The sequence below is a fragment of the Podarcis muralis genome, chromosome 10 (genome assembly GCF_964188315.1).
Source record: "Podarcis muralis chromosome 10, rPodMur119.hap1.1, whole genome shotgun sequence".
In the NCBI taxonomy this organism is placed as follows: Eukaryota; Metazoa; Chordata; class Lepidosauria; order Squamata; family Lacertidae; genus Podarcis; species Podarcis muralis.
The window spans coordinates 40252660-40276240 of record NC_135664.1 but is presented as its reverse complement, the minus strand read 5'-3'; the positions used below and the strand labels follow the sequence as shown (position 1 = coordinate 40276240).

At 39.9% G+C, this 23581-nt stretch overlaps 1 protein-coding gene and 1 long non-coding RNA gene across 3 annotated transcripts in view; one reads left to right on the top strand and one right to left on the bottom strand.

Moving 5' to 3' along the window:
• The window catches only part of LOC114606052 (uncharacterized), a 201633-nt gene that overhangs the window by 159677 nt on the left and 18375 nt on the right, over positions 1–23581 (bottom strand). The gene's annotated exons all lie outside the window — the stretch shown is intronic.
• LUM (lumican) lies at positions 10077–21681 on the top strand. The gene is made up of 3 exons (XM_028747825.2): positions 10077–10316; positions 14776–15690; positions 20601–21681. The coding sequence occupies exons 2-3, from the start codon at positions 14796–14798 to the stop codon at positions 20753–20755; spliced, it is 1050 nt and encodes a 349-aa protein (XP_028603658.1). The 5' UTR covers positions 10077–10316; positions 14776–14795; the 3' UTR covers positions 20756–21681.

Genomic DNA, 23581 nt, shown 5'->3' with positions numbered 1-23581 from the left:
ACTGTGAATTTATTTAATATTTTGCACCAACCACCAGAAAACTCACCCTGTGGCCATCCAGCTCCTATCATCCCTGCTCTTGGCTTCCCTGATAAAAATGCTTTAGATACCTTAGGGAACTTACTGAGCTAATGGAGCATACAGATTATCTGTATAGAGCTATATAGAGCTTACCAGATAAATGTTTTGGGACATCAGCTGAGGGTAAAACAAGATGAGTCAACAGAAAACTCTTCTTTTGGTATAAAGCAACAGAGGTGGTGAGATGGGGAAAATAATCATTTCCCTTGGAATATTTTCTCAATGAAGATTGCTACCTCAGACTTCTTTCGCCTTATTAGAAAACAGGCCAAGAATAGGATAGCAGTATACTGTACTTGTTTCACGTTGTTACAAACTACCTGTATTTTTGTGGAACAGATTGCACAACAAGAATCAGCTGCTGCCTCTGCTAGTGCAACTGCTGTGTAGGATTCTGTTTTGGGTACCTTTAAACTCTGTCAGAAAATGTTGGATATGGCCTTGATGGAAGTGCTTTTTCACAACACGCACTTACCCAACATATATTTAAACTATGGATCTTACTACCACAGATTTGGTGTGTTTAAAAGGGTATTAGACAAATACATGGAAGAGAAGGTTATCAATGGCTACTAGCCATGCTGGTTTCAAATTCATGGGCTCCGAGCTTCCGAACACCAGTTGCTGGGAATGAGTGCTGTTTCACTAATATCATTCCAGAAAGTAACAAATAAACTCTTAACAACTCAAAATTTCTTCAGTTTCTATTATACCAAATGAAGTTTTGACTTTTTACACTAGAATAATTAATATCATTATGGAAATTGGTTGTTTTTGTTTGCAGTTGTAATTTAGGTGCAGTATTCAAATCCACAATACTATGATTATTATTTTTTTTAAAGCATTAAGGTGTGTGGGGGAGAACAGCAGAACAGTCACCTGGTAGTTCTGTGGGAACAGCAAATAGTTGAGATCTTTGAGGGGGTAAAGGGTTTTCTCAGATAATTTTGAAAAAATGGAGGGTTGACAGATCCCTTCCTACCTGGAGTACAATAGGTAAAGGTAAAGAACCCCTGGAAGGTTACATCCAGTCAAAGATGACTATGGGGTGCATGCTCATCTTTCTTTTCATGCCAAGGGAGCTGGTGTTTGTCCACAGACAGCTTTCCAGGTCATGTGACCAGCATAACTAAACCACTAATGGCACATGGAGGACCGTGGTGAGTACCAGAGTGCACAGAAACAGGCAGCGGTACCTATTTATCTACTTGCACTGTGCTTTCAAACTGATAGATTGGCAAAAGCTGGGACAAAGCAATGGGAGCTCACCCCATTGCGGGGATTCGAATTGCCAAACTTCCAATCGGCAAGCCCAAGAGGCTCAGTGGTTTAAACCAAAGTACCACTCACGTCCCTACCCGGAGTATACTGATATAAAGCAACATGCCAAAATCTAATGTAATTCATGCAAATTTAGCAACTGCTTTTTAAAAGGAAAGGAAAAGAAAACAATTTTCTTGAAGAAATGCAATCAGATCTTGAGTTAGCAGAAAAAGTTGATGAAAACAGAAAGAAATATAAACATGGACACAAAGCATGTTTAACTGTTAAAATAATGTAACAAGGTCTGAACAGTAATGGTGAATGGAAATCTAGGTAAGGCTTAGAGTTGGGAGTTTTGGGAAAACAGGTGGGATATGGGTAAGCTAAAGGTAAAGGGACCCCGGACCATTAGGTCCAGTCACGGATGACTCTGGGGTTGTAGTGCTCATCTTACTTTATTGGCCGAGGGAGCCAGCGTACAGCTTCCGGGTCATGTGGCCAGCATGACTAAGCCGCTTCTGGCAAACCAGAGCAGCGCAAGGAAACGCTGTTTACCTTCCGCTGGAGCAGTACCTATTTATCTACTTGCACTTTGATGTGCTTTCGAACTGCTAGGTTGACAGGAGCAAGGACCGAGCAACAGGAGCTCACCCCGTCACGGGGATTCAAACCGCCGACCTTCTGATCGGCAAGTCCTAGGTTCTGTGGTTTAACCCACAACGCCACCTGTGTCCCATGGGTAAGGTAGCATATCCAAGTGTGTGTGTGTGTGTGTGTGTGTGTGAGAGAGAGAGAGAGAGAGAGAGAGAGAGAGAGAGAGAGAGAGAGATGGAAACAATAATAAAACAAACAAATGAGGCCATAGGATGAGGAGAGCCCTTCCCTCTGTCTCTTACTTCTGGGCACCCTTATCCTGTAAGAAGGCCAGGCAGTTAACTGCTTACACTGTGTCCCAGCAGCCTCTAGTGATCAGATCTTTTTCTTGCATTCACCATGAACGATGGGATAGATAGATGTGTCTTAAAACAATGAACATTATCATGTTCTGCGTTCATACATTCATGATTGTACAGTTACCACAAAATGTGTGCCCGCCCCCCACCCCCCGGAATTGGAAGAAGTCCTGGATGTTTCACACTTCAGATAATTTTAATTCACTACCTTGCTGTTTTCACCAAATACACCAACATTTAAAATGAGAGTTCCTTCAGAAGAAAGGAAATATACTGCTCACATGTATCCAAATTTGGATGATTTGAATGATACACCTGGCTCATCTTTCTCCTTCAATTCCTTACATGTATATTAAGACGTGAAACGAGAAAAAGAGCACAGGGTAAGCAGGCAACTAACCTTTGCTCAGAGTACAACCATTGAAGCTAGTGGACCTAATGTAGTCATGTTTATCCATTTCAATGGGTCTACTCTGAGTAAAACAGCAGATTACCACCTATTGTCATGCAAATTGGGCATTTTAATTTCCTTACTTTCTTAATGTTCTGTAATAGGACCTAGGAGACAAAAAGAAATACATTGAAGAACTTAAAGGGAGTAGATGGCCATAAAATGGATCATTATACTTGCATACTTTACATTTACATTTCTAAATAATAAATAATTTAGTAGTAGTAGTACCCTGCCCATCTGGCTGGGATTCCCCTAAAGCAGGCAAATTAAACAAAGACTTGTGTTCTAACTAGGTGCTGGATATTGGGGAAGGGGTATTCTGAAGGAAATCCACCAGTTCTGGAGTCATCAAACTGGTTTGGGAATTAGAATGTGATCTACCTGGTTAAATCATATTAAACACCTATATATCATACCTAGATAATTGTATCACAAAAATTATTTTCTAAATCTTGCCTGTGACTTGGAAAATTATTTTGTTAAGTGTCAGTGATTTTAGTGAAAAGCAAGTACAGTATATGCAAGTATTTATTTCTAAAACTCTTCTTCCTGCATATCAGATTTTGCATATCAGATTTTGAAGGAAATGTCCTTTAATCATTATTTTTATAAGTGAGAAATACACTGTTCCAAAATTGTTGCAGGATTCAAAACCAAATGAGAAATGAGCCAAAAGCCTCATCGACAGATTCTTCTGATACTCACAGGTAAAAAGGTAGAGGTAAAGGACCCCTGGATGGTTAAGTTCAGTCAAAGGTGACTATGGGGTGTGGCGCTCATCTCACTTCAGGCCGAGGAAGCCGGCGTTTGTCTGCAGACAGCTTTCCAGATCATGTGGTCAGCATTACTAAACCACTTCTGGCGCAACAAAGGACCGTGACGGAAGCCAGAGTGAGTGGAAACACCTTTTACCTTCCTGCCACAGTGGTACCTATTTATCTACTTGCACTGGTTTGCTTTCGAACTGTTAGGTTGGCAGAAGTTGAGCCAAAGCAATGTGAGCTCACCACCATTACGCAGATTCAAACCACCAACCTTCCAATCGGCAATCTCAAGAGGCTCAGTAGACCAAAGCACCACCCATGTCCCTGGTACTTACAGACTGCTCTTATACACAAGCCCTCCTGCACTGATCATGTGATAAAAATAATATGTCTGCCTCTCCCCATTGCTTCAATTTATCCTATACCACTTTTATTCTCTGAAGTTGAAGATATGAAATTGTATTTTCTAAGCATCTTTTACTTTCTCTATGTGACTGTTCATAATGAATAAATAAGGGTTAAATGGTTTTTGACAAACTAATATATGCCAACTGAAATCCAGATCCGTTCTTTATTGGTAAAAAACAGGTAATGTAGCCAAGAACCACATGGCACAACCCATAGTTTCACATACAGTAAATTCACCTCTGACACATGCTTCACTCTATTTGAATCTGCCACAGATCTCACCAGGCCCTCTTCTGCATATGCAGCTCTAAGCGTGCAGATTTCCCTCATATCTGGGATTAACTGGATCCGCCCCTAATCTTTTTGCCCTTTTCACATTCAAAATATATCTCTCTTCCTGCTCTTTTGAAGCTTTCTGCACACAATTTTTCTCAACAAATGAATAAGAAAACCTGTTTCTGTAAACATTGTGAAATTAGACATTAATAAAGAGAAGGAAGAAATGGGATAACATTAGGGAGTTTTAGACATTTTCAAGAAAGAAGCAATGCAATGAGTAATTCTGAATTCCCATAAAAAAGATACAGGGATCAGATTAATACTCTTGTGGTCTGTTAATAGGTTGTACTAGGAGTACCACTTTGTAAATCTCCAAAGCTGCCATTTCCTTTTTAGGAATAAGAAACATGTCCAAGAGTACCACAACTTCTCTAACACTTATATTATGTACTCTAATACTTTCCATTTGAAATGCAAGTAAAGTGTGGCTATCAGACAAGCAAAATGACAGTCTGGGAACATTCCCATTAAAAATAATGAATGCCTTGCACGATTGGAGGCAGATTGTTTTTCATGGAACATTTATATGATTCAGTATGATGTTAAAGTTCTAAATGGGTAAAAAGTTTTTAAAATGTTAAGAGTTATGAGCAGTATTTAAGATTGCAATGTGTTTAGGGAACAGGCAAATGATGTGAGATATCACAGAGGATGGGGGGTTAACACGGTTCCGAATTGGCAGTGACGCTCCTTGAAAACAGTCCGATGCAGAAGATGGTCTAATACCTGTATGCCAATGACTGCAGAACAATTTAGAATAAACTGATAAATTTCACACAGTACACTGAAGCTTTTTGTAGCTATGTTTTATTTGCTCATTCAAGTAAGCAACCCAACATCCGATCCCAGGATTTATCCTTCATTTCTCAATGATTTAGCAAGGAAATGGAAATGTGTAGCCTAAACTTGAAGACAGAAGTGCATTCCTTCCCCTAAAATTGTAAAGAAGAGAAGAGAAAACAATTCATCTCTCCTGCTTTCTCATTTCTTCTATGCTGGGGAGGTCCTGAGGAAGAAGATAGAGGCAGATGGTGTGATGCTGCATTTGGTTGAGCTAGACAAAATGAAAAGGGAAGGAGGAAGAAACCAACACAACATGGAAGGCATCCTCTTTTTCGAACACTGCTCAGCAGTAGCAGCTGGTTAAGTGTACCTGCCCTCCCTGACCCATTACCATCACCCAGTGCTACTTGTGAGTGACCACTAATAGGAAAGCTGACACCTAAAAGCAAGTCATTCATCCTTAATTAACAATAACATAATTTATTTTAGAATGCCTATCCCACTGCAGTTATTCTCTATACGTTCAGACTCTACTCAAGATATCATTGCCCAAATTAGCAGAAAGGATCACGAGGAGTGGGTGGTGCTCTTCTCCATTTTTTGAGTGTCAGATACCATTTTGAATAAAGACTTTGGTAAGACTGCACCCAAGGAGATACTGTTGCAAGTAGTTCTGATATAGTTGCTTCTCTATACTTTTCCTTATGGCAACAATACAAATACAGTGTTTTTGATGCCCAAATAGTGGGAGGATGTGTGGGCAAAGGAAGCATGTGGGGAGGAAGAGAATCAAGGGGGATGGACCAATGATTTGTGGGGTTCCATGAGGCAGCTGAGGAGCCTGCAACACCCCCAGAGAGAGTTGTATCTTTGGGATCCTTTCTGAGCACCCCAATCCGCTGTCTCCATGCTCAAGGGGGTGATGGGAGCAGCTGAAACTGCTGTTGATGAGCTTTCAGGTGCTTGTGTAATCCATGTTAGACAAGGGGGTTTAAGAAAGCAGGTGGGCAGGGCCACAGTGTTGCTCCAGCTGTTGAAGATGGAGCACAGGTCTGCTGGTAAGTTGCCTAACCAGGTACCTTGGTTCTCGAACAGAATGCATTCCAGGAGTCCGTTCAACTCCCAGAACCGTTCGAAAACAAAGGCATGGCTTCCGATTGGCTGCAGGAACGTCCTGTAGCCAATCAGAAGCTGTGTCGGATGTTCAGCTTCGGAAAATCGTTTGAAAAGTGGAACACTCACTTCTGGTTTTTGATTGTTCAGGAGCCAATACGTACGAGTTCCAAGGTGTTTGGCAACCAAGATACAACTGTAGTTAGTGGGGAGTGCTGTGTATATCACTTGCACTTTATAAGCTGATGCAATTAAGTGCTTTGCCAATAAAAAACCCAAAATCCAGTTGCTCATTCTCATTGTTCTAGGTATGATCAGGACACTTACTCAAGATAGTTGGTTGATTGTGTCGGTTTATGATTGGTTAAATGAAGAAGAATCCATTGGATTCCTAGATCCAAACATGAGGCAGAATACTCAGCAGTAAGAAAGATCCCCAGCAGAGGTTTTAAAACACAAAACATGCAACAAAGTGAAGCATAAGAATATATGCTAATAGACTTTTTAAATATCCTGTTTTAAGTCATTTGTAGCACTTTTGCTTTCTACAGTTTGGTAAGTAAAAATGGTTGTTATTTACAGACTTTCAAAGGACAGATTCATGGGCAGAAAATTTGGGTTACAAAATATGGTAAGAAGTTTCGTAACACTCGGTCTGAGCTTGGAGCAATCAAGTTGAGGTGCCCTATCTGGTTGGTTCACAAGGCGGAAGAGAACAAACAGAGGAAAGAAAGTGAACAAATAAATTTCCTACCTGTTCATCACCAGAGGTAAGGGGGCACAACCTAGCTGAGTCCAGTAAAACAGCTTATTCTGTGGTTTTAACCCCTTCATGCATTAACTAGAGCTGAGCATGCTGGTTAATATGATGCTGAATTTCCCACAAACCTCTTCTCAGGCAAATATAAACAATTGCATGCAATACTAATAAACCACCCAGAATCTTGGCTTGAAGGTTCTCACAACTGTCTCTTCGGAGTGGCTTGATGATAATGTTGGCTGTCATCTCTTTGGTTTGACAATATGCCAACTCAACAAGTCCATCTTGTATTACCTCACACACATAGTGGTATTTCACCCCAATGTGTTTGATTCTTGGAAAAATAAAATCCCACTTTGAGATACTAATTTCAAACAGCTTTGGTTCTCCTAAATCAGGCATGGCCAAACTTGGCCCTCCAGCTGTTTTGGGACTACAATTCCCATCATCCCTTACCACTGGTCCTGTTAGCTAGGGATGATGGAAATTGTAGTCCCAAAAGAGCTGGAGGGCCTGGAGAAACTGGACAGGTTTCTCCCCAAACAACCTAAAGCCCATAGTTAGTTTGTCAGTTGCTCAATCCAGACCAGTTGTCTACATGCCTCAATTGTAGCTATGTATTCTGATTTTGTGGAAGACAAAACTACAGATCAGTGTTTACAACTGGCCCAGGAAACAGGACCATTTCCAAACCTAAAGAGAAATCTACCTGTTGATTTGTAATCCTTTCTGTCTCTGGTGCAGAGAGCATCTGTGTAACCTAGAAGTTTTGGATAGTTGTTGGCAGTTTAAGTATACAATCCATGGTTCCCTTTAAGTATCTAATAATTCTTTTCACAACAGTCCAGTCCTCCTCAGTAGGAGAGCTACCATTACTACTTAGATTCCCACTGCATTTGCTATGTCTGGTCTGGAAATCATGGTCATGGGATTGGTTATGTGCCTCACTTGGGGGCTGGGTGGGAATTTTTGGTGCCCTATGATTGGCCAATAAAACATTTTGCTTTGTTTATGTGATGCTGCTCTTTATTGTTGAAAATTGTGTTATTTAATTTGGCTAACTGCTATTCTGTCACAACTTTAGTGGTCATGTAGTGTGGGCAGGTAACAGCATTTATCCACCAGCAAGTACTTGGAGGCACCTTTGAATGTAGGGCATGTAGCCAACCTACCTCATATTACTGCCCTCCTCATTATCTTGGGTTCTGTTGGCTTCACCCTTCCAAAAAGCATGGCCAAACAGGCACCTCCTTAACTCACCTTTATGGTGAGCTGATGAAAGGCTTGCATTAGTCAACAATGGGTGCTGGGACTGAAGCTAGAGTTGCCCAGTTTCCCTCTTATCTACTCGTGATAGACATGTCCACAGAAACAACGTAGAGTTACTACTGTATTGCTGCAGATTCCCTAGAAAATTGGGTTTATGGCAATTTTTCACACCATAGCTTTGACTTGTATCTTCATTCCAAGTCCACCCAAACTAATGGAAAGGATCAGGTGCTTGATGTGTGCAGACCTAACAGTTTGTTGCGGTTCTGTCAGAAAGTTTCTGATAGAAGCTTGTGATTAAAGTTCTCATTGGCTAGGCCCTGGAGATCTGATATGTGGTGGCTGATATGCTGCACACACTTTTTGCTTCTGTTTTTTTATCTATTTAAATTGAATTAGACCATTATTGTTCTTTATTTCTTCAAGGCAGCTAACCTACGTTAAAATAATCACAACTATTTTAGAATAAGTTGAACATTATTGCATTATAAATACAATAAAGCAGCCATACAGCATTCAGGCGGGAGTAGAGACTAAGTGATCACTACATTTATAAGAACTGTTGTTCTCAAATTATCTTCTCTTTATATAAAGCAACAGTCTAAACACAAGTCTAAATACTATGGGTTGCCTCCAATGTTAGTCATACTCAAAGTAGACACACTGAAGTTAATGGACATGACTACCTAAGGTCTATTAATTTCAGTAGGTCTACTCCAAGTATGACCAACATTAGAGACAGCCCTAGGGTGATTGATTGTCTAACACCCTATGCAGACAAGGTAAACTTAGCATAAGATCAAAGTGGGAGAGCCCATGAAGATAAATGTAGTTATTATGCTATTAATACACAAAGCAGAGGCATTTTATTGTATACATCTGCCACACCAATGGTATCTGCAATCTGTAAAAAAAAATTATCTGATGCAATAATAAGTTTGTTCTAGATTGTCTGAAAGAATCATGCTTTGCCCCGTCTTCCTTGTCCCTCACCAAACCAGTTGGTGTAAAGATCGCTCTTTTAAAGGAGCAATGTGTCTCAGACAAAATGGAGATCTTTGATGGGAATTTTCTGGATATATTGGAACCAGAAAGAATACTTAAAGTTTTGCCAATTATTTTCCTTATTTTTATAGCATTATATTTGGCAGTGTCTTATTTCAATAGCATTCACATCCAAGCTTTAGGAAGCATTCTTGAACAGTATCCATGAAATAAGAAACAGACAACACTCAGTTGATTGCTTCCAGATTCTGAATGTCTTTAAGTCCTAAAAGGGACAAATGTTAGTATAATTTTAAGGAAGCTGCCAACCATTTATTTCTATCTCAACATTACACACACACACACACACACACACACACACACACACACACATATACAGAGAGTTTTTGTTATATAAATATTCAGGTTAAGCCATAAAATAAAATGTACATGGTTTATGGTTAGATGTATATTTAACCAGACCCATCATATCCAATCTTCCCTTTTACTAATACTTTTTTTACAGTACAGTAAAGGAAAAACCTCATGTAGTTTCACCATTTGGGGTTATATATTTTTTCCACTGCTAAGGCTTTCATTGAACCATTATGTACTGTGCATAACTTAGCAGAAAGAAAAACAAGAAAAAAGGAACGAGTCATTTGGCTTAAGAACTGTGGCTACACTGAGGTTTGAGAGTTATTTGTTAGATTTTGCTGAAGGCTATAAAATGAGCTAGGGAAAATGCAATGTCTGTTTGCAATTTGAGCATTATTTAAAATTGGTTTCCCCCCTTTTATAATTCTGTTGTTCATGCTGTGGTAGTCAGCTTGAACTTTTTCAGGTTCCTTAAAGGGGTTATCTCCATCCTGTTCCACAGGGAGAACAGATGGGTTGTCCTTTACAATTCAGTGTCCACCTGCACTTGATTAGACAGCAGCAGTTTTACATACCGCACCACCAGAATCCCATGATGACATAGCCTCAGACAACAGCGTGACTAGGATTTTTCCCCCCAAGCCCTTGTATCACAGAGGATCTGGCAGCCAGTTACCTTCTGACACTGTTTATAGCATATATTGGTTGATCCAGTCCCTTACTGAATCTGCTGTGGGAATTAAAGCAAGCAGCTTCAAGTCAGAAAGGTAAGTGCTCTCGCATGCTTTAACACTAACAATCAAACAGCTGAAGGAAGCAGTAATGAGAACATGCCACAACTTTGCCAATTTGCAAACTGAATACAGTTGCTTTTGTGCAGTAGCCTTCACAGTTTGTTTTTAAATGCTCCACATGTTTTGTGGGTTATTGTTGTACTCCTTTGTAGAACATGTTGGCTTCTACGAGAAGGGACATTCAGTACAAATGACCAAGCCTTTGAGAGGGGGGTAAATCCTAGCAAACGAAAATTTCTATATATCCAACTACTGATTACTATGTTAACAAAGTTAAATAAATTTAATTTTTAAATGGAGTTAAAATTTAAATCAATATGCTTAATTTGACTCCACTATAATTGGAATATTATGATGCATGAAAGAAGACTATACAAAATATTATATGCTGGAGAGTTTTGTGTGCAGCAGTTTACAGTTTAGTTTCCCTGTTTCATGGAAATGTTCTGGAGTCTTCATAATGAAACTTTTAAAACTAGCACACAAGGAATTTGCTTGCTTACTGCAAAGTAATAGGCTTCTTTTTTTCATGGAAGAAGATACCAAATGTCAAAGTAATGCTTGCAACAGAAATTTTAAGGAGATTTTTAGAAGATTTTCAAATATATGTGTCAGAGAAGTGTTCATAAAGTACAGTACCAGTTTACTAATGACCCAATTCTTGATTCACACACATGTGAAATGGTAATACTTAGGACTACAAAGCACAATGATGAACTGTCAGTCAAATTTTAAAGAGAAATATTGAAGGAGTCATCCACATACTATGCCATCCTAGATCTTTTAAATATATTGGTTAGGAGTTAAAATATCAAACCTTTTGTTTGAGTATTTGTCTAACTTCACTAAAATCAACGAAAACTTTCCAGTATCTCCAATGGAAGCTCAACCATCTCATCCATATGTCTTTCATTTCCCAAATTCTATCTTGTCAAAACTTCCAAGGTCCTAATTACCTCTAATTTGCAAGGATTCACTGAATAAATAAATTATATTTCATAAATACATACCAAGGCCCAACATTTTCTGTACATCCAACTATTAGTTCTCTCAAAGATCTACAAAGAAATGTTTTATTTTAAAAATAAATTGCTACAGCTAAATAATAAGGTGCATTTATATGTTATGGTCTCAAGGGCAATATTTTAAAATTTCTCTGGGATGGAGAGGATGCAGAGTTTCAGAATGATCACTGCCTAGGGCAAAAAAAGCTTTTGCTGCACAAGTAATTAGTACAAGCAATAGGTTTTTAAATTTTTATTTTCATGTGCAGCACACAATCGATCCAGCCATTCCATTAAGATGTTGCTAGGCATATTTATCCAGGGCAAAAAAATCAAGTGGCAAAAGAATATGCACTTGTAACATGAGAACATGAAATTTGCTTATGGCTGTCCAAATCTAATGCAGCTGTGGCAGCTGCACTGCAAAGATTAGCTTCCATGGAGGCATTTATTCCTTTTCTTACATTTATATCCTGCCTTTCTTCCATCACAGAACCCAAGGGGCATACATGAGGTTCGCAGATGATCCCCCCTTCCAGACACTGACCAGACCCAGACTTGCTTAGTTACAGCAAGGTGATGATGGCCTCATTTGCCTTCAGACCATATTCTGGGCAGCATTTATTTATTGATTTCCTAAATTTCTGTGCTACTCATTCTGCTAATTTCCCCAAATTTCTATCTCACTTCTATGTCAACCTATCCTGTATGCCTCTGCCAAGGCTACCCCTACCAAAACAAACTCTTCTTCATTGAGAACAGTATGGACTTACAGAAGCTCCTATGAGTACTAAGTTGACAATTGACCACATAAAAGTTTTCAGTTGATTCCACTCTGAGGTTGTGCAGATACGTTTTGGCCACATTTCCCCTGCACTAATGACTGGAATACTACTGACAGTCAGGCTGAAGTGTGTTCCCAAGTTTTGAGATGCAATTGTTACTTGTGGAATTTCAAAGGTAAACAGCTGAAATGCTCAAGTAGCCTATCCTCATCAAACCCAAATAAAGTATCCCACTTTGTGGAGGTATCCTAAAAAGGTGTATGTTATGAAACAATAGGAACGTTTACTACAAAGAACTCTTGCTTTGGGAAAAGTCTGAAGTCAAATATATTTATAATAACCTAAAATGTAACAAATAAGGAACTACATGAAAGACACATGTTCCATCCAGTATGCGAACGTGCTTTAGTGCATGTGTTAACCAGCATATTCAAATGAAACATGTTAAACAAAAATACAATAAGACTTGCTATTTCCAATATGTATTATCCATCCATTTCCTAATGTTTTCTGATTTCCTAGTGAAATTATTACAAATATTACAAATATACATGCACACCCCCAATAAAGTCTGATCCAACAACATGAATGCATGCCAAAGTGTGTGTTCATAACATATTATTTATTAAATTTATGTAACACCCTTCGTGCAAGGATTACAGGGAAGTCTGCAATCTAAAAGCACATAAATACCCACCATAAGGTAAAGGTAAAGGGACCCCTGACCATTAGGTCCAGTCGTGACCGACTCTGGGGTTGCAGCGCTCATCTCGCTTTATTGGCCGAGTACAGCTTCCAGGTCATGTGGCCAGCATGACTAAGCCGCTTCTGGAGAACCAGAGCAGCGCAGGGAAAGGCCGTTTACCTTCCCGCCGGAGCGGTACCTATTTATCTACTTGCACTTGGACATGCTTTCGAACTGCTAGGTTGGCAGGAGCAGGGACCGAGCAACGGGAGCTCACCCCGTCACAGGGATTCAAACCGCCGACCTTCTGATCGGCAAGTCCTAGGCTCTGTGGTTTAACCCACAGTGCCACCCATGTCCCAATACCCACCATAGTAACAAACAAAAACAGCAACACCTGCCCCACAGAGTTTAAAAGACAACAGATTGTTTAATTAGCCAATTTGCCTAGCGCCTAGATATATGTAACAAAGTCTCCCTGGAGAGGTAAGGTAAAGGTAAAGGTACCCCTGCCCGTACGGGCCAGTCTTGACAGACTCTAGGGTTGTGCGCCCATCTCACTTAAGAGGCCGGGGGCCAGCGCTGTCCGGAGACACTTCCGGGTCACGTGGCCAGCGTGACAAAGCTGCATCTGGCAAGCCAGCGCAGCACACGGAAACGCCGTTTACCTTCCCGCCAGTAAGCGGTCCCTATTTATCTACTTGCACCCGGGGGTGCTTTCGAACTGCTAGGCTGGCAGGCGCTGGGACCGAGCAACGGGAGCGCACCCCGCCGCGGGGATTCGAACTGCCGACCTTTCGATCGGCAAGCCCTAGGCGCTGAGGCTTTTACCCACAGCACCACCCACGTCCCATTCTCCCTGGAGAGAGCATTCCCTAAATGAGGGGCCACCACAGAAAAGGCCTGTTCTCATGTTGCCATCCTCCAGACCTCTTGTGGAGGAGACATGAAGAAGGGCCTCAGATGATGATCACAAGGTCCAGGTCAGTTCATATGGAGAGAGGCAGTCCTTGAGGTATTGCAGTCCTAAGCCGTTTAAGGCTTTCTGATCAAAACCAGAACTTTAAATTGGGCCCATAAACTAATTGGCAGCCAGTGCAGTAGGGCCAGGATTGCCTTTATATGCTCTAACCTTCTTGCCCCGGTTAGCAATTTATCTGCTAATTTCTGCACCAGTTGAAGTTTCCATCTTCAGAGGCAGCCCCACATATAATGTGTTGCAGCAATCTAATCTAGAGATTACCAGAGCATAGACAGAAGTTGGGCTATCCCTGTCCAGATAGAGGCGTAGCTGGGCCCCTAGCTAAAGCTGATGGAAGGTACTCTGTATCACTGAAGCCACCTGAGCCTCAAGGATCCAGAAGTACCTGCAAGCTGCATACCTGCTCCTTCAAAGGGAATGTTATTCCATCAAGAACAGGCCACCTCCTACCCATACAGTCTAGGAAACCACTTACTAACAGTGCCTCAGTCTTATTTGGATTGAGCTTCAGTTTATTGGCTCTCATCCAGTCCATTACTGAGGCAAGAAAATGGTCTAGCACATGATGGTTATGTGAAAGTGATATCTATGTTGAATGTTGGACATGTATTAAGAAGTTCTTGTAACAGATAATGTATGACATTGTATTCCACTTTGCACCATGGTCATCATACATGGGTGATCCCATTTTATCTTCACATGGACAGGTATGTTACATTGAAACATTGACAGGCCCAAAGTATCCCAACTGGCTCAATCCCTGACTGGAATATGAACACAGATATTCTGAGCTATATTAATTTCTCTATCCATCATAATTATTAACAATGCACCGAATTTCACTACACTTTCATACAGTCAGTTCATTTTCCATACATCCCTTTATAGAAAAATGAACTTCTATTTTTACTATTTTGATATGCTTTCTTGTAATCACCAGTCAAGTAACTGTATGCATTTTATCTCCCCTCAACAGGAGCAACACACACTGCAAAGATGCATCTGAATTCTCTTCCTTTCTTCCTTTTCTTGATTAGTGGCATCTTCTGTCAATATGATTATGATGGGTATTATGCTCCACAGCCTGATTATGGTTATGCTGTTTCAATGTTTGATCACTCAACAGCAGTCTGTGCACCAGAATGTACTTGCCCTATAAGCTATCCATCAGCCATGTATTGTGACAATCTTAAACTGAAGAGTCTCCCAATTATTCCTCCTGGAATTAAATACCTGTATCTCCGCCATAATATGATCGAAGGCATAGAAGAGAAAGCTTTTGATAATGTAACAGACCTGGAGTGGCTAATCCTAGATCATAACCATCTGGAAAATTCAAAAATAAAAGGCAGAGTCTTCGCCAAGCTAAAGAGTTTGAAAAAACTTCATATTAATAACAACAATTTAACCGAAGCTGTTGGACCACTTCCCAATACTCTGGATGACGTGCAACTCACTCATAACAAGATTTCAAAAATCAATCCCAACACATTTGAAGGACTAGTGAATCTGACTGTCATTCACCTACAGCACAACCAACTGTCTGAAGATACACTTTCTGGAGTTTTTAAAGGCCTAAATGCACTTTTGTATCTTGACTTGAGCTTTAATAAGATTACTAAACTGCCTTTGGGACTGCCCCCTAATTTAATGATGCTATATTTTGACAATAATCAGATTTCCAACATTCCTGATCAGTATTTCCAGGGTTTTAAAGATCTTCAGTATTTACGTCTATCTCACAATAAGTTGACAGATTCTGGAATACCAGGCAATGCTTTCAATATATCTACCCTTGTTGAGCTGGATCTCTCCTATAATCAGCTGAAGAGCATTCCAACAGTAAATGAGCATCTCGAAAACTACTACCTCCAAGTCAATCAGATAAACAGTGAGTAATGTTTCCCTTTTTTTAAAAAAGGTAAAGGTGATACAATGAAATGTTAGCTAAATAACAGGTGTGTCCTTAAGTTTGACCTGTGGAACTCCCTCCTGCCTGCACTGCTTAGTACTCCTTACAGGGAGTGATATTATTTCCAGGATGCATTCATACATTGGTTTCCTCACAGAGATAACTATAGGGTCAGGGGTGGCCCGTCCCATTCTGCCACCTGAGGAGACATGGGAAGGTTCCATCACTGAAGCCCTATCTCTGCCAAACTTTCCCTTACCTGAGTTGCATGCTTGCGACCACAAAGCAGCCACGAGGATGGGTTCCAGTGAGATCTTGCAGAGCACATGAGATCTCACAAGATCTCATGGTATTTTGGCAAGAACTCATGAGAACTTAGCAGAAGCCACTACCTCATAGTGGGCCAGCCCTGCTATATTTCCACAGAAGTGACGAACCAACCTTCTTGCCTGAATATAGTTCTGCTAAAATACAGCACTTTGTGTATTTTATGATGTCAAAAATTATACAAGACATGCACATTGGGATGCCAACTTGTAACCAACAAAACCAGTATCAAAATAATTGAGAATAGTGTACTATAAATATATGAATAATAATATGAAGAATTAGAATTAAGAGCAGTGGGATCTGAGATTCCCTTCATAAAAAATCTATTCACTGGTGAACAAATAATAATCACAAACAGGAGTTTCATTTATTCTGTCTCACCTAGCAAAGTGCTGGAGGAGATGAATGAAACCTGCCTGAAGGTGGCACATTGGAAAACAACACACCTGGTGACAAAAATGGTGCTTTTCTTCTTTCAGAAAAGTAGTTCTGGTTGTCCTAAACAATACTGTATGGTGATAATACGTGCACTAGATGGAGAAAGCAGGTGATCTTTATAACCTGTATTCAATTCATAGTGTGGCATGAACTTGGTGCTTACCATCTCTTGTGGGAAGCATTGCTTTAGTAGCCCCCTTTGGCTTTCTTTTCTAATTGTGATATACTTCAACGTATCTACTATCTATGAAAACCATAAATCCATTCTACTGCAACATAAGTAGGCATAGTTCACTTAGAAAATTATTTGCACAATCCCATCTCTAATTGTTAGGGTTCATTTGAGCACCAGCTTGCTCTCCTATTAATTTCAATGGGGCTCCAAAGAAGCTGCCTGCAGAGGAATACCCACAGAATTTACACCCTGCTATTTGTTGGGAGGGGAGGAAAGAGGAAAAAAAACCCCTTCTGGCTGTATGTTTAATTAGGGCTTAAAACATACACACACACAACCACCCCCCAAAACCCACCCCAAATTAAACATAAGCTCCCCCCTCCAAAGTACTTTGGGACCAGATCCAGGGCTGGGCAGGTGGTCCCCATTTTAGCCCAGTGTGGGTCTCCTTGATTCAGAACCCATGGATTGAGGTCATGAGGTAGCTAGGAGGCTGTACCCAGTCCCAATAAGTACTAGTTACTTTGGTCCAGAGTAGACAGTGCATAAGACATGGGAAAATCAATTAATGATATTGAGTGATATCCAACATTAGTCATACTCCAACTAAGCCCAATGAAATCAGTGGGCTTAAGTCCACCATTTCAATTGGTCTATTTCATGACTAATGTTGGCTATCACCCATTTATGATCTGAATTTGCACAAAAAAACCAAAAACCCATCTAACGAATAGGATGCTAAGTGATGACTCCAGAAATAGGCCTAAAAAGAAAACGCTAGGTGAAAATTATTTGAAAAGAAGTGTCATTGTAATGTTGCTATTGCTGCTACTAGTAATAAATAAAAAGCTATAACTACCTAAAGGGAGCATTGTGGTATTCAACAGATGCATGAGAACTCATGCAAGACTTGCCAGTGGACTCAAATAACACAGAATGGGCCACTAACACTTTCCATCCTTATTCCAGTGAAAGCATTCTTAATGGCATGATCAAACTAGCATGGGGTGAAGAGGTGTCAAATTTTATTTTGAAAAAATCAACACAAGGAACATGTCTACTGTAGATGCGCTTCACTGAAATTTCTTTGCTGGAGTAATAAGTCATGGTAAAAGGGAAACAATCCGGCAAAAGCAAAAAAGAAGACTTGGAAAGAGGCATAGCAGTAAAGAAACAAGCAGCCACTATTGGTCCTCTTCATTTGTGGCTATTAGTTTTCAGAATAAGAGTTGGGAAAGGGTGACTAGAAGACTCTGAAAAACAATGTGCGCCCATGGGTACCCAAGGTAATGTATAAACACTAAACTTATACAACCTCTTGGTTATTGGGTGAATAGAAGTTAAGCAGTAGTCTTCTCCTTGTCTAGACTACAGCACCAAACCAGGAACCAGCTTCAGCCAGTGTTCAGTCTTAGTAACTGTAAACACTGCTAAATTTGCACATGGCCACTGAACGCTGGCCTGACAACTTAAATCTAGCAGCTTGACCATGATTATTAGTACAGTGCTTGATATATATAAAATGTATTAGATGATAGATATTTGACACACTTTTAAAGAGCTCCTGATAAAGCAGATGCTTTATTTATTCCTATTTATACAAAATGTGTATCCCAAAAAGGAGTTGCTCAAAGCAGCTTACAATATATATAAAAAGCATAAAATCACAATACTGTAATCTCAAAAACACAATAGACTACAAACAGCATCCAAGAGCCAAAACGATCAATCAATAAAGTAAGTTAAGCAGCAACAGAATCAAAAACTTGTTTAAAGAACAATGTCTTCTGTTGCTCCAGGACATAGAGAGAAAAGATACCCTAGCTCTACATAACCAGTGTTTTGGAGTACCTTGTAAGAACCTTTTCACCAGAATACAACTGAAAGAAGATATTGGCATACTGATGAAAACCCATTCCCAGATAGTCTCTCCCAGTGGTTTCATGAATATTCTGAAATGCAAAGGGGATGAAACTGAACCCTGTGGAACCTCAGTCAATGGGTTGAACACAAGTCCTCAAAGCACTACCCTCCGAGACCTACAGACAAGAGAGGACTTGTGTCACTGCAAAATGGTCTCCCATCTGTTCCATCCCAGCAAGGCAACCCATGGTTGATTGTATAGAAAGTTCTTTTCATATTCATGCATCCATACATCAACAGGTCGTCATTTTGAAATCTCCAGGTGTTTCCAGTGAGATCAAGCAAAGGTATCACATCAATCTGCATCTTGCAGTCAAATAAGAATAATAATATAAAATGTTCCTACTCAAACATTTCCCCCCATTTTATGGGCAGACTGATGTTCTCATTGCAGGACAGTAATATATGATTAGCCTTACTTTGAATGCTTTCAGTTGCTTCATGTCATTCTTCTTTAAAATGTCTGCAATTTGTATTTTGGTATATTTTATCTGATTTTGGTGTGCTTCATCAGATTAATCAGCTCTTAATCAGTTTTGTAGTGGCCAAACAACTGTTGAGAAAGTAAAATACCTCAGCTTTACCTCTACTTCGCCTCTCCAAGTCACAGTGTGCTTCTGCTGCTTTTTAACTGTGTGGCAGCCACCTGGGTTAACAGACCTGGATTTGTCATCAAACCAGTAGCACTTGATGGGACTTTGCACATGGGGCTGCATTGTTCTCCTGGTTGCCCAATGATTTGCATCACTGCTGGTTGCTACGGCAGTGGAGGGTGGGGGCAAGGCAGCTGGGAGCTCAGCATGGTGCAGGCCCAGTGATGCATGGCAGTGGGAAGTCAAGAGCTCAACCAACACAGTCCCACCTGTGCAGCCCCACCAACCACTGCTGCATCAAGTCTAGTTTGGCCTCAGTGGCAATGGAAATTTAACTAGTGCCAAAGAATGCAAAGATAAAACCAAATTTATGAGTGGAAGTATTAGTTACAGTTACCATTACCAGCCAGCTAAAACTCTGATGAGACCTTCAGTCTCAATTGAGCAAATCTCTCCCTAAAGGAGCACTTCTTTAATCTACCCCATACAAGATTGAGGGAAACCTTCCAGACCACAATGGACCACAAATGAGGTCTCGAGTTTAAAATTACAGAATTTATTCTATAAATTTACCCCTGTCTCTTTATCTCAAATCTAGTGCAAATCTTTCATTTACAATTGTTATAAGACCAATTTTAGAATCCTAAAATTGTAGTAATTAAAAAAAACTTGTTCTGATTGCCAAAATTTGTTAATCACCAGTTTGTTTCCACAATCTTTTGCAATAATTATCTTCATTTAATAACTTTGCTACCCCTTCCAATTTATCTACAAAATGAAAAACACTAACACTCCGTTTGAAATATTTGTTAGCAAACTTCACTAATTCCAAGAATTTCAGGAGATACTGAGTTGTTGATAGTAATTATAATTTAATGCAGCAGGGGGAGGAATTGCATAATTCTCATGTGTTGTAGAGAAAATATCTTAAAATAATACAGTATCAGATGTTAATTCATTTATTTCTATAATTAGCTATGAATCTAAGAACACAGACATGGATCCCTTTGACTATGTCTATGAGATGATCACATGCCACAATCATTATGTTATTGCAAAGAAGAGAAATACAATAGCCAATATATGTTTCAATATACAAAATCTTGGTACATTCCAGGGAATACCACTTGAGGGATACAGTAGTACCTTGGTTTAGGAACTTAATCCGCTCCGGAAGTCCGTTCTTAAACCAAAGCATTCTTAAACCAAGGCGTGCTTTCCCATAGCAGTGGGGGACTCAATTTACAAATGGAACACACTCAACAGGAAGTAGAACATGTTCTGCTTCCAAGGCAAAGTTCACAAACCAAATTACCTACTTCCAGGTCTGAAGCATTCTTAATCCAAGTTGTTCATAAACTAAGCTGTTCTTAAACCAAGGGACCACTGTATATGATTCTGCTACTAATAATGTGCCTTTGATATTACAGAATTTCCAGTGAGCAGCTTTTGCAAAGTGGTTGGAGCGCTAGCCTACTCAAGGGTCAGACATCTGCGTTTGGATGCAAATAATCTCACAAGATCTGATCTTCCTCAAGAAATGTACAGCTGTCTCCGAATGGCTGCTGATATCACCGTGGAGTGATTTGTGCATTTCTTCATTCAGTGGCCACCTCCATTTTCATAATTTACCACACTTTAAAGCTAGAATGCCGTATTGCAGAATGTCAATTGTGTTTGTTAACAAGCAGCATGGCCACCTTTAAAAAGAATGCTTCTGTTCTAGAAAATCTGTGAGGTCAAAGTTTTGTAAAGCTAGGAAGTCCCCATAGATTGTGGACAAAATTGTTTTCATGTTTCTTTTCTAGACAAGTACAGCCTGAGTTTCAAAAGGATATTTTTAAAAAGCACTGTACATGCAGGATAAACACACACCACTCCTTGTGTGCAGTCCTACTCAGGTGTGCAGTCCTAACTCAGGTTTGCAGAAGTCAGGCATATTCTGATCTAGATAGAGTATTTAGTACTTTAGGGCTGGACCAATATATGTACATTATTTTCCTATATTCAAATCAAAGGTTCTCATCCACTTTTATTCCTTTGATTTGTTTTCTTGTTGTGATTATATTACACAGGAAAGCAATAAATCAGTATAGCTATATAAATTGATAACACATACAAAAACATATTTTAAAACCCCAGTTAACTATGATTTATGCAAAGAATTGAAAAAAGCAACATTTTCCAGGTTTTTATTTTGTTAACGCATTTTATATTTAATCAGTAAAAAATGTTTTGGTGTGGTTTGTTTAAATCTTTAAAATGGAATTGTTACTTTACAGTGAAACATGTACACCATTATTGTTATTCAGTTATTTGCATGCTACATTTAACATGATTGTAGAAATAAAAAATAGCAAATAAAAATACTGAGTGCAAATTATTGTCAATGTATGTTTACATTTTTAGAAAACAGTAAGTGCAGATGAAAACAAACCAAAAAATACACTATTTTATATTTTGCTGAATTATTGTAAGACTACAACTCCATCAAATAAATTGTTTTATGTATTTCATAGTTTTAAAAGTTCTTTTTTAAAAACAGAACAAAACAAAACTTATCTACTATGTGCCTTGTATCTAATTCCAGTGAGCTGAATTATGGATAAAAGGATACTCTCATAATAACCTTCATAGAACTCCCAGGAAATCAGTGGGACATAAGCATATGCAAATATGTGCAGGGTTGCAGCCAATACTTTCAAATGTAACTACACAAGTTCTGTATGGAGAATTTAGACTAGCCATACTGTATGGCAGAAACCTATTTTATTGCAGCACTAGAAGCAGGAAATTCTGAATCCACTCAAATGCCAAATTCATTTTATTATACAAGTTTTACTGGACCGGAGACCAGAAACAGTGGCAGAAACAATAAGGAGGTCCCAGATGCAGAGACTGCCCTAGCATCCCAATAGCTTCCTTGACTGAGGTGGTGGAAGTGGTCTCAAGTGTGATGTTAGATAACCTATGGTTTTATCTCATAGCAACAACCTTTGCCTGTGCAGGTGGACTATTAAGATGTTCTACCCCTGGAGACTTATGGAATCTGATGGATTTTTGAATGTTCTGAGAGTTTCCAGTAGCTAGAATCTTTCTTGTAACTTGAACCCATTGGTTTGGGTCCTGGCCTCCAGAGCAAGAGAAAACAAGCTTGCTCCATCTTCCATGTAACAGCCTTTTAAGTATTAGAAGATGTCTATTATATCTCCTCTCAGTCTCCTCATATCCAGGCTAAACATACCCAACTCCCTCAAGCATTTCTCATAAGGCTTGGTTTCCAGACCCATGATCATCTTGGCCACCCTCATTTTGTTAGTATGGGCCCAGTTCTCCACTCTGTTAAGATCATACTGAATCCTGATTATAACAATTCTTCTGTGACATTAACTACCCCTCCCAGTTTGGTATCATCTGCAAAATTGATGAGTATCCCCTCAATTCCTTCATCCAAGTCAATTATAAAGATGTTGAAAAACAACAGGCCCAGATACTTTGAAACCTCTAATGTCACATCAGGCTTACCTGTTATTTGGGTCTCCCCCCCCCCTTTTTTTTTGGAAGATGGGGACATTTGCCCTCCTCCAGTCTGCAGGGACATTACCTGTTCTCCAAGAATTCTCAAAGATTACATCCACAAGCTCCTTTGATAACCTTGGGTGCAGCTCATCAGGCCCTGGAAATTTGAATTCATGTAAAGTAGCTAGGTGTTCCCTTACCACCTCTTCTCCTATCTTGGGCTGCATCTCCCTCCTTCCTCATGCTCGCCCATAAAATGTTAGCATAAGAATACAGTAGGTCAAGCAGTAAAATATAATACAAACTCATCTTTCTTAATAGTAGGAATCCCATTGAGTGTAATGTTGCAGGAGTATACTCATATCCCAGTGCTCTGGGGAACAGCAATAGGTTGCACTGGGGAAGAAAGAGGTGCCACAGTTTCTAAAGGTGAAGACACCTGGAGAAGGACCATCAATAGCACCTCAATGTACAGGCAGGTTTGCCCGGTGAAAGATGGTCCTTCAAGTACTCAGGGAGCATAGTATCCAAATGAGACATAGAGCAGAGACCAAATATTTAAATGTGTGTGTGATGGGATGATGAGCAGCTTGTGCGTAAAATCCTAGTCCCTCAGAGTTTGGCCAAGTCCGCAAACCTCTGCCTACGACGGAGCCCCTCAAGCATGGCTCCGTCAGTCGCTAGCAGAATCCGAAAGTGGGCGCTTACGGAATCTCTTCCAGCATAAAAGCTCCTTAACGGAAACACGTCTTCTGGACTCTCGGCGCGACAGTTTCCGGCGAGGAGTGGGTGTCCCTATAGGAGGTCTTGAAACCTCCCCACTGTTTTCGCTGGAAGTGTCTCTGAGCCATCCCTCCGACTCACTTTCCCTCAGAGCTCCCTCTCTCCCCCT

Bases quoted from the DNA above. Each gene is read 5' to 3' on its own strand.
- LUM (XM_028747825.2), top strand. From the start codon at position 14,796: ATGCATCTGAATTCTCTTCCTTTCTTCCTTTTCTTGATTAGTGGCATC. The intron at 15,691-20,600 runs GTGAGTAATGTT...TTGATATTACAG, and splicing joins CCAAGTCAATCAGATAAACA to AATTTCCAGTGAGCAGCTTT.